This window comes from Lissotriton vulgaris, chromosome 11 (assembly GCF_964263255.1).
Source record: "Lissotriton vulgaris chromosome 11, aLisVul1.2, whole genome shotgun sequence".
Classification (NCBI taxonomy): Eukaryota; Metazoa; Chordata; class Amphibia; order Caudata; family Salamandridae; genus Lissotriton; species Lissotriton vulgaris.
Window position 1 is genome coordinate 1009713124 of NC_141699.1, and position 17774 is coordinate 1009730897.

The window sequence follows — 17774 nt, forward strand, 5'->3', positions numbered from 1 at the left end:
CTGAAATCTCTGTGACCTCAATGTTGCGAGTTTGAATACCGTCTCAGCCAACTCATCCTTTCATTCTTCCTGAGTTGTTATACTGATTAGTGTTAAATTGACTCTTAGTAACAGAAGAGGTTTTGATGCAGTGGCGTCCTAGAATTGTCACAGTGAAATCTTATAGATTTCACTACGCCACTCGTACGAGGCTTTGTTGCACGGGAACGTATACCCTGCATACATCATACAGGATGCAGGTATAATGTGGCACAGGGCTTCCCAAGGTCACACATATGCCTAGATGCTTCACTTTGTAAATACGGCGCATCAAATGTGCAAAATTCACGCTGCAAGTACGTCAAGAAAAGGACGCACTGGAGGCGTTAAGCTGGCGCGAGGGGCTCATGAATAATCCCCCTGTCTTGTTCCAACATTGGCACACAATGGCTGCCATGCGCCAACACAGGCACCATTGCACCATGGTGCAAGGGTGACTGTGTTGTGAAACTGTTTGATGTTGTACAAGAAAAGACACCTACCTGCACAAAACCAATCAATCCAGAGTATTTCCTCTTTCTCAGTGTGCTGCAGAATGCTGCACACATAGAACATTTATCCTCGTAGCGCCTCCCAAATGCTACCCTTGGGGTGGTGTTAGATTCTGTTGCATTCTGAAGGCTGACGATTTCTTGTAATCCTGTGAATGCTTCAGTGTCTATTCGTTTGGCATGGGTAAGCCCACAGCAACACCCACTGAACACCTCTTTCACACTGTTTAACGCGTGAAAGGGGTACATTTTTAGAAGGCCATGTAAAGCCACGTAAAGTTGCTTTATGTGGCCTTGTAAACATGCTGTGGCATGTTATGCCACCGGAACGTCAAACAAGTGCCATTACAGCACTGCAAGAGTGCCGCGAAGCGCACAAATAATGAGTGAAAATTGTGTTTCAGTAAGTTTTTGTCATTTGCACATCACCAAGTAAAGTGTCTTGATTTGTTTTGATCCTATTTAAATATTGATCCATCACAGTTCAGAATTGTAAACATTGTGTGTGTTTATTTGAGCTTTCCTAACAGATGGCTTTTAGAAATATTTGTACAGTTCCTTTACAGGTGTTTAAATGCTGTTGCATGTGTGAAAAATCCCCGACATCCTTTTACTCTTCCCGAACCCCAGCAATATTGTCAGATAGTTCTTGTAGGAAGCAGTTTTTTTTAATGTAGTGCTGCCAATGTAAGGGAAAACCAAGCAAAAGTCCAGACAACCCTCATGTGGTTTACAGGGCTTACTTTAACCCCTCCCCTGCTGGTGACGGAACCACTCCGTCATCAGCCGCGGTCGCGCTGTGCTGATGACGGAGAGGTTCCGTCATGGCTCGCTCGGAACGCCTGCGGGGCGCGGATTCTGCACCTGCGCTGAATGTTCTATTGAGCGGGCGGGGCCGTGACAGAACCGCTCCATCATGAGCACAGCACAACCGCAGCTGGTGACGGAGCGGTTCCCTCACCAGCATGCGCCCGCCGCTCTTCCGCCCCGCCCCCTTAGCACTGCGGCGGACTAGCCGCCGCAGTGAAGGGGTTAATAATCCGAAGTGCGCTATTTGTGGTAGTGTGGTAGAGCAGCTTAAACATGTCAGAGAGGAGTATTAAGCATTTTCTGTACACACAGAGTCAATAAATGGTTCCCACACTCAATAAGTAATCTGTGACCAATTTATAAAAAAAAGTATATTTTTCATAGGAATTTAGACACCAAGAACTCTAGAATAACTTAAGTACTTTTGAAGATATCGATTTTAGAGGCACTCAGGCATTTTACAGGCTAACCTGAAGTTAGCTCGCCACACGTTTTACTCTAACATCATTGAGAAAGTCAACTCTAATGCTAAGGATAATTTCAAAATGGTCTCCAATTTCACTGATCTTAAATGCACTGCTCCCCCCCTTGAGAGCAGTGCCTTCTTATGTGCCCAATTGAGCACCTTCTTTGAAGCCAAAATCCCCCAAAATAATGACAACCTCGTAAAAACACAAGCGAATAAACATCCAAATGAGGTAGACCACTGTCTATCCCAGGCTAAGGACAAACTAGAGATGTTTACCCCTCCTACAATGGAAGAGCTGGACAGCCTCTTCACCAAAAGTAAAGCAGGGCTCACTGGCAGAACCTCTTTCGTCACAAGTTATGAGACTATTAGGGTTTGCTTTTCTGCCACGTTTCATGATCTCTCCACCACCTCCTTGTGCTCTTGGATAGTACCCCCTTACTGGAAAGAGGCCAATGTAATCCCCCTTGTGAAAAAACCTACTGTGGACCTCAAAACACTTTTGAATTTCAGACCAATTTCCCTGCTTCCCGGAACCTTGAAGCTTAACTAAAACATTGTCAACTAATTCACTTCCTGGAAAACTGCAATCTGCTACATCCTTCACAATCGGGTTGCAGAGCTCGATACAGCACTGACACGGCACTTATAGAAATCACAGATTCCATTAAATTCACGCTTGATACAGGCCATAATACTGCTTTAATTTTATCAGACCTCTCTGCGGCGTTTGACGCGATTTCTCGAAATCCTGTTACGCTGACTCACTCACATTGGGGTGGAAGGAGAGGCCTTGGTCTGGCTAAGTTTATTTTTGGAGGACAGGAAACAAGCAATCTGGCTCAAAGCCCACTTCTCGGACACTAAAACACTTAGGCACGGAGTGCCTCAGGGCTCAGCCATGAGCCCCACACTTTTTAATGTATATATGACACCACTGGCTCACCTAATGGAGCCCTTCGGCATTCAGACAGCCTCATATGCCAGTGACATGCAACTCCTGCTGACCTATAACATCCTTGAGGCAGAGGCCAAAGTAAAACTTGCAGCATGTAAGACTGCTGTGTAAGCTGGTTGAAGGCCAACTCCCTGCAAAGCAACCCTGATAAAAACAGAGATTCTGCTATTTGGGAACAATCCTCAACCCGGCTGGTCAGGGGCCTGGCCGGCCACCTTTACTCCACCTCCACTCCCCCGACTGCACTTGCTAAAACACCTAGGGGCAGATTTACAAGCCCCTTGCGCCACCAGTGCATCACTTTTTGTGTCGTACCGGTGGCACATTTTACTGCCCCATATTTACAAGGACAGGAAAAGCTGCCCTGGGTGATTTTTCCTGTCCTTGTAATTATAGCCCCTTTGCACGCAGCACTTTGAGTGAAAGGGGTGTTCCATGGGTGTTGTTGTGGGTGTTCCCAAGCAACATCTATGGAACCAGACACATTTCCAGATTTATAAGGAATCATAAATGCGCATGAATGCTACTTCTACCCAGAGGAGGCGTAGGGAGGCACAACGAGGAGAAATTTATTAATCTCACCTCGTTTTCTTTTCCTCTTTCTATGCGTGATGCATTCTGCAGCACACATAGAAAGAGGAAATCACCTCTAATGATTGTTTATATACAGGAAGGATTTCCTTCCTGCACATAAACAATCATTGAAACAAAGAAGTTTTTCAACTTCTATGTGTGCTAATGCAGCACATATAGGAGTTGAAAAAAGGCATTTCAGATTGTTTTTGTGCAGGAAGGGAACCCTTCCTGAACAAAAACAATCTCCCCACGATGCAGGCATCTATGCCCCATGGTGCAAGGGTGCCTGCGCCGGTGCATGGCAGCAGTTTGTGCGCCAGAGCAGGGGGAAGCACACAATGCGACATATTGATGTAAATATGTCGCATCCCTGTGCTTTGAAAGTGACCCAGTGTGGCGCAGCCAAATGGCTTGCGTTCCACACTGAGTCACTTTCTTGTAAATCTGCCCCCTAGGGTTTCTCATTGACTCCAATCTATCCTAGGGTGTCCAGGCGATATTGCTCAATGGGGAGAAGAAAGGAAAACCTAAGCAGAACAAAGCAGATAAACTACAAAGAGAATCAGCCAGGTTTTGAGGGCTTTATGGAAGGAAAGTATACACAGTCTAGCCATGCAGGTGAGGTAATGTATTCCTCCCCTGTTAGCTCACCTGACCTTGGGGATGACAAGATTGAATGCTGTGGAGGAACGTGGAGATCTGGTAGGGACACATTGTTGAAAACATTGTTTCAGGTAGTCGGGTGCCGAGTCATGTAGGGCTTTGGAAGCAATACAGAGAGCTCTAAATTCAATCCTCCTCTAAACTGGTAGCCAATGTAGAAGTGGAAAAGCATAGGATACAGAATGTTTTTTGTGAATGGCCAAAAGCAGCCGGACACCCACAATTTGTAAGATCTGAAGTTTGTTTAAAAATCTTTTCCGAATATTGGTGAAGAGTGCACTGAAATAATCGATTTTTTGCAGAATGAGAGCAGAAATCACTGCCTTCTGCAATTCTGGTAAAATGTGGGGAAAGGTTTTCCTAAGGGCTTTAAGAAAGAAGAAGCCAGATTCAGTGATGGAATTAACATGGCCTTTGAAGGACAGTTTATTGTCAAAATAAACCCCAATATTTTAGAAACTAGGGTAGGCATATCCCCCAATTCTTGCAGCCACCACTCGGGAGACACAGAGGATGTATTAGACCCGAAGAGCAGAACCTCAATTTTTGCTGAATGTAATTTTAGACAATAGCTGGCCATCCACTTCCCAATTTGGAGCATGTAGTCATGGAATCTTGAGGCTGTATCGCCAGGATTGCTAGCTACAGACACCACGATTTGAGTGTTGTCGGACTAGGACACTACTGCAAAACCAACCGATCTTATGAGGTTTGCCTTGGGAGTCACATGCAATTTTAAAAGGGTCGGGCTCAAATGCAATCCCTGAGGGAACCCTCAAAGCAAAGAGAAGGAGGGAGATTTGAAACTATTTTTAAAAAAAAAACATTTTTATTGATTTTTTCAGCAGAGAAAACAAACAACAAGCATGTCATTATCAAGCAACACTCCCACGTCCCTGACCCCCACCCTCCCCTGCCAAGTTTCAGGACACTATTTCCAGCTTCCAATTGGAGATTCGAAACTATTGAGCTCGACAAACTGTTCTCTGTTTGAGCAAAATGATTTGAGGAGCTTGAGAGCCTTGCCTCTGATACCAATGGTGAAGAGACGAGCAATGAGGAGTCCGTGGTTAACACTGTCAAATGCTGCTGAGAGGTCTAATAAAATCAGAGCAGCATTGTCCACGCTTTGCCTAATTTGCTCAGAGGCAGTAATCAATGCTAGTTCGGTGCTAGGTTGGCTTCTAAAACCGAACTGCGTGGCATCAAGAAGTGAGTTATTGGTAAGAAACTGATGGCTCCTGTTTGATATCTTTTTTGATGATATTAGAAGGAAATGGGAGGCGAGAAATTGGCCTATGCTTGTTGGGGTGGTTGCTATCTAAGTTAGCTTTTTTTAAAAGAGGCAGAATAGAAGCCCTTTTCCATTCCTATGGAAAAGAACCCAGCATTAACATCCTGTTAAAGATGACTGTAACATACTTATAAATGACTGTTGGCGCTAGCTGAAGAATCAGAAGAGGGCAGGGGTAAAGTGGGGTGCCACACTTGGTATGGCACGTCATGGACAGAGAGATTCCTTAGATAGAGGGAAAAAGGACATCAGAAGAGATTTGCCAGTGAGATCTGAGGGAGAGAGATCCTGTGAAATGGTAGATAAATCGGACGAGATTACCGCTGAGCCAGGAAAGCCCATAGGACCTCGTCTATTGATTCAATGTTATCTTACCGATTTCTGTGTGTAGTGCATTGACAGATTCATCGGCCGAGAAAGTGCTGTAGACAGCATCTACTTTATTTTGAAAGAAGATGGCAAATGTGTTACAGTATGCTTGGCTGGATGACTAATTTTTAGGTTCTGGAACCTTACTTAAATTTTGTACTGTAGCAATAGGTTCCTTTGAAAAAAATGAAAGAGGATTTAATTTTAATCATAAAGTAGCTGGATTTGGCTTTGGAAATCAAGTTTTTGTAAGTCCCTAGAGCCTGTTTATAAGATACCATATCACTAAGCTCATAATTAGAGTGCCATTTCTGTTTTAGCCTTCCACAGGCTTGTTTGTGAACTCTAAGATTATTATCAAACCAAGGTTCAGAGAGGGAGTTTCTGCAGTTTTTATTTATTTTAGGTGGAGCCAGCAAGGAAATGCTGGAGTCAAACCACCTATGATAAATTCCTGTAGGCTGATCAAGGTCTCAGGTGATTTCTGACCTAGACGGTCCTAAACATAAATTAAATGCATCCAAGTTGATTTTGTGCCAGGGAGGAAAGAGGATGACCCTGTTTATGGTGGATAAAGGCATTTTTTTCTTCCAGTTTCAGTCAAAACATGACCACATACAGGCCAGACCAGAGCAATGGAAGAAATGATGTCACTTGGAGTAAAGGATTGTCGGAAGAATCCCATCTGAAGAATGGCCAGCTATATGCATGGGCATGTTGACCAGTTACGAAAGGCCTAAGCTAGACATACGGTCCAGGAGCTGAGAAGTATCTTTATTTGATTCTCAAGCTGAAAATTAAAATCACCAAGAATGGTGAAATCAGAGTACTTAGCTTTGCTACCCCACAACTGATAGCCATTATGAATGAAGGGTGATCTGTGGCACCGAGGCCTATAAATCAAAACTCAATTGAAGGAGTACTGGTGGGTGAGTGATATTTTAAATGAAAGTGCTTTGCAGTCTGGGGTCATGGACAGTGGCACAAACGATACCCTTAAGTGGTCCAGATAAAAAAAATTGCTCGACCTCTGCCTCTTTTTCCAATCCTGTCAAGCCTAATAATGGCATATCCAGGCGGAGTGCTAAAAATAATACTGGGTCTGAAGCTGCATTTGCCCAGGTTTCAGTAACAAAAGCCAACTCTGGGATTGAGATCAAGCCAGTGGGGGGAGAACATGGCGGCCGGCTGAAGAACTGGTCTGGAGCTCCAGTGCTCTCCATGCTAGATCTAGAAATAATGCGTCCACAATGTTTCTACACAGAGGAAAATCACAAATTTATATTAAGCAAGACATGCTGCTAAACACCTCAGTTCTCTCAGAAGTTTGCGGGACTGCGATGGAGTGCGAAGGGGACCGCGAGGAGACTCTGGGCTTCGGCAAACCGGCAGGAGGAGTGTGGGCGGAGGCTGCCTCGGCTTGACGCAGCAATCGGAAGACCGCTGCTTGGGTTTCCTTCCGGGGTAAGACGACGGCTAGCCTCAGCAGTACGGCAACGGTACGTACCACTGAGACAATTAACACCGCAAAAGGAGCATAAGAAGCATATAACATCAGCGAGGGAGCTGAGAGAGCATTTGAAAGCGTTAAGTGACCAAGGTGGGGGGAGCAGGACAGCACATGCCCCTGGTACTGTAGCCTCAATTGAGGGCAGGAAAGGGGATAAAAAACACTCCCTTGCAAAGAGGCAAGACCAAGATCTGTTCCAAATAAGGGGGATAAGTTATTGTCTAAGAAATAGGTGTTTAGTGGTCAACATCCTCTCTGACCTGGTGAAGAAAATACAGTCCTAGCATCCACAACGATAAATAAGAAGGGGAGACAAGCCACATTAACTCAAGACTCTGTGTCCCCCCACGTCACTACGAGGTATACTAGCAGGGTCTAGGGTAAAAATCACCCCCTAACTACGCTCCTTTTTTAAAGTACAAGCCAAGCAGCACATTCCTAATTCATTAGCAGGCATATGGGAAGGAAAGCTAGATTCCACATACAAGGCTGACGAGAGACTTAGAGGGGAAGGGATAATGAGTAACAACAGATATCAAGTCCTGGATGTAGAGGGGACTGTAGGGGAAACAGATACCGAAGGCATGCCTCCAGGCCAACAAGCGCAAGCAGTGCCCCAGGGTGCTCTACAAGCAGAGGGGCACAAGGAGGGTATAAATCCCCCAGAAGTGGAAGTACAAAGAGGCACAAATAAAATGATGGTCCTCGGAAGCTTGTTTTCGGTCCAGGGAAGACATGGCTTGGCAGTTCTGGCTGGACTGTTCCCATGAGGTGCAGGGTCAGACTGATTTGCATATAGCCATGTCTGAACTGGGGTGGCAGAGGGGCTAAAGAACGGTGATGGATTAAACCCAGACCTTTTGACTGGGTGTGAGTGTTTGATTGGTTCAGATGCTCCGTCCATCACCACCCCCTTTTGTACTGCCAGGGTGCTCTACAAGCAGAGGGGCACAAGGAGGGTATAAATCCCCCAGAAGTGCAAGTGCAAAGAGGCACAAAAAAAATGATGGAATCTATGATCCTGGAACTGAGGGCAAACTTTGCCACTTCTGAAAAAAAACAATTGAAAATACAAGGGACGTGCGAAACTCTGGTGACCAAGATAAATGCCTTGATGGAATGACCAAACCAGTCATGCGCATGCAGCCTACATAGAGAAAATGGCCTAACTACAGGCTGGGCACCGTACACACCAATCACAACACTGCCACTGCAGCATTGTGTTTGGCTTAGGGGAGGGGAGGGAGGATGCCTGCTTCCTGACGTGGGACTCGGCCAGGAGCGGAGGCGGCGTGGGACCTGGTAAGTTAAGTTTTTAAAATGTGTTTATAATCTCCCCGCCCCCAAAAACCCACGCGAAGCCCCCGCCCCCCCGCGAGTCATGCAAGCCACGAATAGTTGTCCACTGTCTTCACTCATGGCATTCAATGACCACCTATTCAATATCACCCCACAACTTTCAATTCACTGTATTGAGGGTTTGACTCTATATGTACTGTTTTTCTTGTAGATGACCCAAAAATAAATACAAATGAAAATATTGAGTCTGCTTCATGGAAACACAGTTATAAAACCTACCTTGGCAATCGTATGGCACTCAAGTCTGTCAGGGAATTGTCTACGAGCCAAAGTCTTTCCACTCGAATCAATCTACGAAGTATGCGGTGAAAGTTTTTTTGCTGATAAGGATCCCCCAAGTTCTGAAATGAAAGGTTCACATTCTAAAAGGAAACAGAAAAAAATTAAATGTAATTTGGGATGTATTTACTCACTAAAGCAAGCTTTCTCTGTCACCTGCAGCAATAAATAATCACAACTGAAAACAAGTTCCACAGACCCTGATGCGAGCAATGAAATGCCCCCATCCCTTGGCTGGCAACAAAAACAATGCTATAACTGGGGTACAGTGGTTGCCTCACAACTTTGGGGCGCAGTGCCACTGCACCTGCTGCACTACTGGCAGCTCTGATTATTGGTAATGGACGGTTCAGAAACAACCTGATAGGTCCAGCCAGGTCTCCACTCGCCTCCCAAGGTCCCTGCCTCCTAGCTTCCACTCCAGATCAGACAGAAACATTCTGTTACAGGTGGGGTGAACACCCTGCCAGTATTAGGATTGTTGTTCTGCTTCAGTAGAGATTAACAAGTGAAACTTGGAGGTGCTGGCAATGCTCCTCACAGTCTTCTCAGGTTTCTGTACCAAGTCCATAGCGCAGGTGCGTCCCGGAGCTCGTGGAAAATGCAGTGCATGATAACTCTAAGGACAACAATCCTGATACACATGTCTAGAGATAGACAGCACTGGTTGCACCAACAATGGTGACTACTAAAAACTTTCAACTAAAATGAGTGTCATCACGCACTGCATTTACCACAATGCATCTGGGCTAATTGTGTGCTTGTATGCCAGACGGTGTGCACCCTACTCCCTTTTTGATAAGCAACATTCTGTTACACCATTCACTCTCAGCATGGTGTAACCAATTAAGCAAGGTGCAAGCCTTAATTGGTTCAAGATTGGACTACTCCAACATATTATACCTTGGCCTGCCAGAGTATCCCCTGCAACGTTTGCAGGTGGTCCAGAATACGGCCGCACGGGCCATCTTCACAGGCGAGCCAGAGTCTCTGGCCTTTTGCAGTCACTCCACTGGCTGCCTATCCGGAAGCGGATAGTAATTAAGGCCTTGACCTTGGCTCACAAGGCTCTGTATGCCTCGGGAGCTAAATATCTCCAAAGGAGGCTTGCCTTCTACCATCCGGCCCGTTCTCTGAGATCTGAATCATTGTTCCTTGCAGTGGTTCCTCGAGTTAAAAAGGCCCGCATTGGAGGCCGCTCTTTCAGGTTGCGTGCACCGCAGCTTTGGAATTCTCTGCCCTTGGCATTACGCAGTACATCTAATTTACTGACTTTTAGGAAAGGCCCTAAAACATGGCTCTTTGCCCGTTAGTGCGCTCTTTTTCTATTGCTGGATCGGTTTTTACTCTTACTGTTCTGTTTTTTATCTCACTGTGTTGTGTTTGTCTGTTTTGGGTTGCCAATAAAAGCGCCGGGACACTCTATCGGAGTAGCCGTGCGCTATAAAAGACCAATTCAACATAACATAACATAACATAACATTCCAGACACCAGCTCAAATATACAGGGAAAGGACTGGGATTGGGGACACACAGTATACCTCATGAAGCATCCCAAAACATGACTGGCCTGTCAAATGTGTTTGAAAATAGAAGATAAAAAGGTGTATATTCTTGCAAGTACAGTTGACACAAAGGCAGTGGGTGGTCTATGTTAATTTACAACATCTCTACACCTAATGAATTTCTGATCCAGAATAGATCACATCAACTTTGAACTTTGGGAACAATCATAAACCATCTTTTGCCTTGCTGCACTTCTTGTGTTAACTGTGTAAAAGGGAATTGCGTTTCACACAACGATTTGGGGTCTCCAACCTTTTCTGTACTGAGAGCTACTTATCTTCAATGAGTTAGTGATGTATAATCTCAATTTTTTTATGCTTTCTAATTTAATAAACTGGGCTGCACACAGGTGAGCTACTCAGGGGTAGCTGAAAAGCTGCAATAGGTCATGAGCTACTGGTTGGAGACCCCTGTGTTAGGATTGTGTTTGCAACAAAAAATGGAGCCAGGTGAATGGGGTCTGTTTTTGACGCATTTTTGCTCTAAGAAATGGTACACAAGCGAACTAGATACCTGAAGAGTTGTTATGAACAAACATAGATCCAAGGAGGTGGGAGAAAAAAACAACTATTACATGTCTCAAATGTTTCTATGTGGCATTCTTAAAAGCCACATAGAAAAATGTCAAATGAAGAAACTAAGGCATGATTAAAAGGTGTATAGACCAAGGTCACACAGTGGGTAAACGGATTAAAGAAATCCTTTTTTTTTTAAAATAATACAAATAACAAAGTATTACTTCCTGGACATGCTTTGGAGATCAACATATATTGTTTTCCTATTATGTGGCCATGGATAAACCACTTTCAAGAGTGAAGTTTAATGTACATGAGTTTAAATCCTCACCACACAGTTCTCCCAGTTTTCCTGTAGTCTCTGTTGCCATATTTCTTGTTCTGTTAACTTTCTTTTTCTTTTCACAGTCTGTTCTTCTCCCCTCAGAAACAGTTCTTCGTCAGAAGGCCCTGTTCAACCAATGAAGATAGTGAAAGCAAAAAAATCAAGATGTGCTCCTTTAAGTTATTTATTTTCCATTTGACATGAGGGTAGATTGGCAAAACACATTCTACACACAGTAGAAATTTATGGGCTTGTGCGAAATAAACGGCATACATATATACTGCCAGGCAAACAACATCCAAAGATCCATCTCTGTGGTCACCACAGAGCTGGACCTTTGGACGCGGCAAGAGCAGAGCAAGGCCTGTCTGACGCACAAAAGAGATATGCTGGGTGCTGCACTCGCCATCACTCTTCCTGCCACATCACACATCTGGGCGTGAACCAAGTCAGAGGAAGGTACAATGTAGACACGGAACATATAGGTTCTCTGCATAGAATAAGTAACCGTATTCAACAACTTCCATACAGGGCTACAGTGGTAGCGTGATCAGTCCTACCCTAAATTAGTGATGGAAATTGATTTCATGTGATTTACTCATTTTGTTCCTATATATTTCCTCAGAAGACCTTTTAATGCCTGTCAATGATGCCAGACACACATGGGTTGATGGCCGAGGCCATGTTGAAGCCAGCAGGCACCTGTTTTTACCCCCAGGTGTCTCATGGGGTTCAATCAATACCAAAGTATTGGGTCCCAATCATTGAGCTTCTCATGCATGCAGACCTAGACTGGTAATGCTTGCGTTGACGTTTAGGCCTTTCCCTTGCCTGACTCGCCTATACGCCACCTTCATGCTTGCTTACAAATCTAGTAGGATCAAACTGCACTTTGCGGATCTGAGGCAGCATTTATATGTCAAGCATTGGCAAAGACAAAAGGCCTTGTTTTTGCCAATGCTTGTTTGCTTGATGTATTGACTTGACAATGCCCATAGATTTCCATCAAAAGCATAAAAAAAAGCTAATACCAGCATCCAGCCGGCGTCCACTGTTTTTTAAATACCTGCAAGATGGCCAAAATGTTTGCTAAAAGCGCAACATGGTGGCCAACTTGCTGTCCCTTTCCAAAATATAACATCATGTCCACCCATGCATTTAATGTAGTACATCTAAAAATGCATATATGCTGAGGTCCAATAGAAGACTCATGGCAATGGGAAAAAAGTAGTTGTATCATTTGTAAAGTCACATAATTTTGTGAAACATGATTTTTTTTTTGTAGTAGATAGATTTGCCCTTTTAGCTTAAAACATGTGTTCCAAATCTATTGTGCCACGTGGCCGAGGTTGCAATGCTACTGAGATGGAACCTTTTTGAATTAAAGGAAAGAGAAGTAAAATTCAAAAAGGCAATCATTATGAAATATCCATGTTTTAAAATAGGAATGCTTTTAATTTTACCTTCTCTGACTCTTGGACAGCGAAGCTGAGTTCCTTGTACATCATGTTCCTTTAATTTGTGCCAGGTGAGATATTTGAATGTATCGCAAGGAAGCTGAAAGCAATACCAAGATTTTGTTTTTAAATCAGACCCATACCAACAATAGTCAGAATGCAATATTAAAACTTAAAAAGTGGAAAATGCATGCCTACTGTTCAGTAAAACAATGTAACGCAAAATATATTTAAGACATTATGGAGCCTATTTATGAAATGGTTTGTATTGAGTTTGCACCACACAGCGTGGTACATGAGCACCCCCACCCTTAACCCCTTCGATGCTGATGACGAGCTCAGCTCGTCATCAGCTACGGCGCTCGTATGCTGATGACGAGCTGAGCTCGTCATGTGACGCGGGTTTTCGAAAAACCCAGCACACAGCGGGAAAACCGCTAGCGCGCAAGGGGTTAAGTAAGATTTATGAACACAAAAACCTGGGGGACTGGGACTTGAACAAGGTCCAGCATATATGTCCCTATGTTAGGCTAGCAAGACAAGGAGTATGCAGTTCCTAAAAGGGAGTCTAGGTCTAGCAGAAATGAGGGATTCTCTTTTTGGGCGCAATGGCCCTCACACAACCCAAGGGGTATCATGCTTCATTATCAGGCAGCAACTTGCTGGGCCGACGCTGCAGTGCCCATTGGGTCCCGCAAGAGAGCTCTTTGCTGGAGTTCTTTTCTTTTTTGGCGATGTGAGTTATGAGGTGTGGTGAGGCGTGTAGTGGTTGAATATGAGTAGAAATGGCAAAAGGTGTGTCAACAAAAATAACTAAAGGAATCCAAAAGACTCTTTATTCACTGGGGTCCTTTGTTATGATTAAAAACCAAAAGTCAAGGAGAGAGCAGGATATGATGAACGTACAACATAGATCATTTTGTACTATGGCCCAAGGGAGTAAGGCCCATATGAAAAATAGCTATATATCTGCCCGCCCAATTTAGGTGGGCAGACATGTAGCCATTTTTTTATTGTCCTCCACCACGAGGTAAATCCTGATGGAGAGAGACAGTAAACTTTTAATAATGATCGTCTCGCCATGGGAGATAACTCCCATGGCAAAGGGAGCATTTTTTTTTAGTTTGAGAAAGAAAATTCCGTTTTGGGATTTGTTTTCAAAATAAAAACATAAAACTGTTTGGTGCAGTATTGTGTAATATTGATGTAAACCAGCAACAAACAGCAAATGGAATTGAAGGAACCATTGTGTTGGCAGTTCCTGTCAATGCTTTATAAAGACTTCGAGCAGTTTGGAGGTCATTTATAAATTGGGAGCTCAGGTCCTACAATAAGATGACGGAAGTATTTACTCTATTGCCTTGGCGGAACAATGGCATAGCACCACAATAAAAATCAGGCCTTATGTTGGAAAATGGCCTGCTTTGAAGGATCACCCCAAAATATTTGCCTTCTTCCTCCTCTTTTTCTGACCTTTGTTTTGTTTGCTTTAGGACTCAGGGCACTTTACCACTGTTGACCAATGCTAACGTCCATGTGCTCCCTCCTCTAAACATGGTATTGTTGGTTTAGACCTGTTTGGCATATTTGATATACTTAAAAGTCACTTGTAAAGTTGTATACGATATACTGCAAAAGCTACTAGTGAACCTACAGCATCAATTGTGCCACCCACATAAGTAGCATTTCAAACCTGTTTCAGGCCTGCTACTGCAGTGCCGGAGTGTAGTTTACTGCCACCTTAACTTTGCATTTAAAACGATTGGCCAAGTCATAAACGCTCCTTTTATTACATATAAAGCAACCCTAAGGTAGGCCCTATGTAGCCCAAAAGACAGGGTGCTATGCAAGTGAAGGGTAGGACATGTGCGTTTATGTTTAGCATGTCCTGGTAGTGACAAACAGCCTTTTTTGTTTTTCACTACTGTGAAGCACATCCCTCTCATAGGCCAGCATTGGGAATTCCTTAATTCGCGTTTAAGCTGTAATTCCTGATCATAGACGAGTAGCTATTTCATGTTTCATATGTTTGGAATGGTAATGACAAATACTCCTTAGTGCTGAAGATGGATTTTACATTACTGTTTTAGAAATTATACTTTTAGACAGTGGACATTTCTCTGTGCTTATAACTCTGTGCTTTGCAACCTGTCTGCAAGACATGTCTGGGCTGGGTGACAGCTATACTTTGAGCAATCCTCTAGACAGCCACAAACACAGGAAGGTGGGACTAAGCTGCATTCTGAGCACTCATCTGCATTTACCCACATTCTGGTGGAGCTTCATGGGTAAGGAGGAATGGGAGGGGCTGAGTCTCAGCACTTCAATATAGTGTCCTGTCCACACACAAAACCCTGTTTTAAACCCCCCTCCCCACGTTTAGCCTGACAGACAGGACTGGATTGGAAGGGATCCTTGTGCCCTTCGAGGAGTTCATCAGAAGCTACCCATACATCAAAGGCACATTTGGGTATACGTACTGGGTCTCTGACCCCCTAAAACCAGATACTTCTAGATCTTGAACTGAACCGCTGTCAGAAGGACTGCTGAGCTGCTTAAAGGACTCAACTGAACTGCTTTTCTGGAAGGACTGCTATTCTGCTTGGTGCCCTGCTGTCTGCTGCTCCCTGGCTCAGCTGGAAGGGGAACTGGACTGTGCCATCACTCCAATTGATCTCCAAGGACTTACTGGCTTGCCTCCTGTTCTTCTGATATCTCAGGGACACAATAGACTTCCTACAATTCCGCTGATGCTGCTTGACTCCGCTGTGAGTCCTGCCCTTGCCTGAGGTCCTCCCTCCATGTTCTGGGCCTCAGAAGGTGGGTCTGCAGCTGCTTTCATCATCTACAGTTCCTGGGCACCTGAAACAAAGCTTCTGGGCTCTTTGCGACCGCTAAGGGGCCCGCTTGGACTGGGACTGTGCCGCTCACTCAAAGGACCAGTGCAAGCCGCCACAGCATTATCGCCTCACACAGCGAGCAGCAACGTAAGCGAACATGATGTCCTGTCTGCAATGCCCAGCTAACTCTTCGCGCTCACAGGATCATTGCTGGAGATGATCTACCTGGCCGGGATGCCGTCTCCCCTCAAATGGGGTACTTCACTCAGTTTCGGAAGGTAAAACTTCTGTGGGACCTGTTCAGATCTGAATCCTACCTGCCTTCCATAGCGGTCAGCCTGAACTTTGGATTTACCCCAGTCTAGCACAGTTTTTGGTTTATTCTGTGAAAAAATCATAACTCTGGTTCTACTTATTGGGTTTTGTCATTTTGGTCTTGTTTTATTCATAGCAATAGGATTTATATCTCAGAAACAGGGGATAAACAATGGGTAACCCCATCATAAGAGAACAGTTAAGGGAGTAACAAGAACAATAAAATAAGCCAAATCTTGAACCAGGGGAGCCCACCCCTGGGGCCTTAGGTACTTTGTAATGATAGGGGGCCCACGCGGGCCCCCTGAGCCATTGCAGGCCCCAAGAAACACACCCCAAAACCAAACACCCCCCTCTCCGAGCCCAGGGAACCCAACCCCGGAGCCAAAAATGATCAAAATAGAGCGGACGCACAGCACCCCCCCCTTGCCAAGCCTCTACAGGCCCTGTGTAGCCCACCTCGAGGCCGATTACATTATGATGTGGGGGCTTGCAGCTCCCCTCCCTGAGCTATTAAAGGTCTCTGGGACTCCATCCCCCAGGCTGACTCAGATGCTATGTCCCTGGGAGCCCACTCCTGGGACATAGGGGTCTATTATAATAGCAGGCGGAACGCCAGCACCCGTATGGCGGTGGCGATCTGCCCGCCATTATCTACTGCCCGCCTCCCACTTCCCCCCAACATTTTCTATTTATTTTTAGTCCTCATATATCTTTAAATATACTTTAAATTCAAGGATGGCAATTTTCCGCCTATCCCAGGTAGCCAGGTGTTCTGAGGAGGCCTCCGGTCACTCCTTACAGAGAGATGGAATGTTCTAAGACTCCGGAAGAGCCTCCCTTTGGCTTTGTTAAGGAAAATGGCCAACCCCAGTCTTGGTTTTTGAAAGGTGCTTGCGCGACTGGTATCCCCATTCCTTGGGATTAATTTATAGCATATTTTGTAACCATAGGACCAAACAGTTCAGAGTAAAACAACTCCCGTGCCCAAAATTTGAGTGCGAAAAACTAATGTACCTATATTACAAAATATTGTTTTACCATAACTTGTGCGAGACCAATGACCGTAAGGTTTCGACCTATGTCCCGTAACTCCTCTCCACCCAGTTATCCCATATTTGCCACATAATAGTTTTTTTTCGAATTGTACCCGCTTGGTCCAATTTGGCTACCCTTTGGATAGAATGTATCCATTCATCTTCTGTCGGAGGACATGCTAGAATCCATTTAATGCACAATACTCTTCGTGCCATAAGTATCAAAATGGAAAACAATGCTCTATGGTTTTTAAGTAGGAAACCCCCAATAAAAACCATTGGTAGAACTCCAAATTTTATAGTCACTGTTAATTTTATTTCAAAGTCCATAATGTTTGAAATGGTCTTACCTATTTTCTGCCAATACAAGTATATTACCGGGCAACTCCAAAACATGTGCACCTCATTTGCTTTTCCTTCTCCACATTTCGGGCACTTCTTAATTTCTTGACTTCCCATTTTTGATAGCTTCTGGGGTGCCCAGTAGGCTTTATGAACTGTGAAGAGGTGATTTTATTTAAAGGTGTAGCATTGACATATGACCTTGTATCTAGGTCTTTGTCCGGCAGCTCCTTCTTCCAAAGCTCATAGCATGCGACCTGCGTGTCTTCTCCATTCTGGACGAATAGCCAGTACCATTCTGCTACTTCTTTGGGCTTTGTTTTATAGCTGCAGATTTTTGATGCGAGTCCCAAATTGCCTTGTAGTTCTTTGCCCATAGATCTTACCCAACTACTCAGCTGGTAGTATTTGAACTTCGAAACAGAGTCTTCACACACCGCCGAGAAATGGGGCAAGGAAATCAGTTTTGCTTAAAAAAAACAGCTGTCCCCAGGTTGTACTACCGCACCTGCGGAGGGGGGTTGCAAGAAAGTCTTCCAGACATGACGGTGTTCCAGGGG

General features: G+C 44.5%; 1 protein-coding gene across 1 annotated transcript in view; it reads right to left on the bottom strand.

The window, feature by feature from the left end:
- Nucleotides 1-17774, bottom strand: part of LOC147683932 (uncharacterized) — a 62925-nt gene that overhangs the window by 3997 nt on the left and 41154 nt on the right. Inside the window, exons 3-5 of the mRNA XM_086944923.1 lie at nt 12687-12780; nt 11230-11348; nt 8758-8900 (exon numbers count right to left, since the gene is read on the bottom strand). Of these exons, the coding sequence (XP_086801049.1) occupies nt 8758-8900; nt 11230-11348; nt 12687-12780 (356 nt within the window). The remainder of the gene's footprint in view (nt 1-8757; nt 8901-11229; nt 11349-12686; nt 12781-17774) is intronic.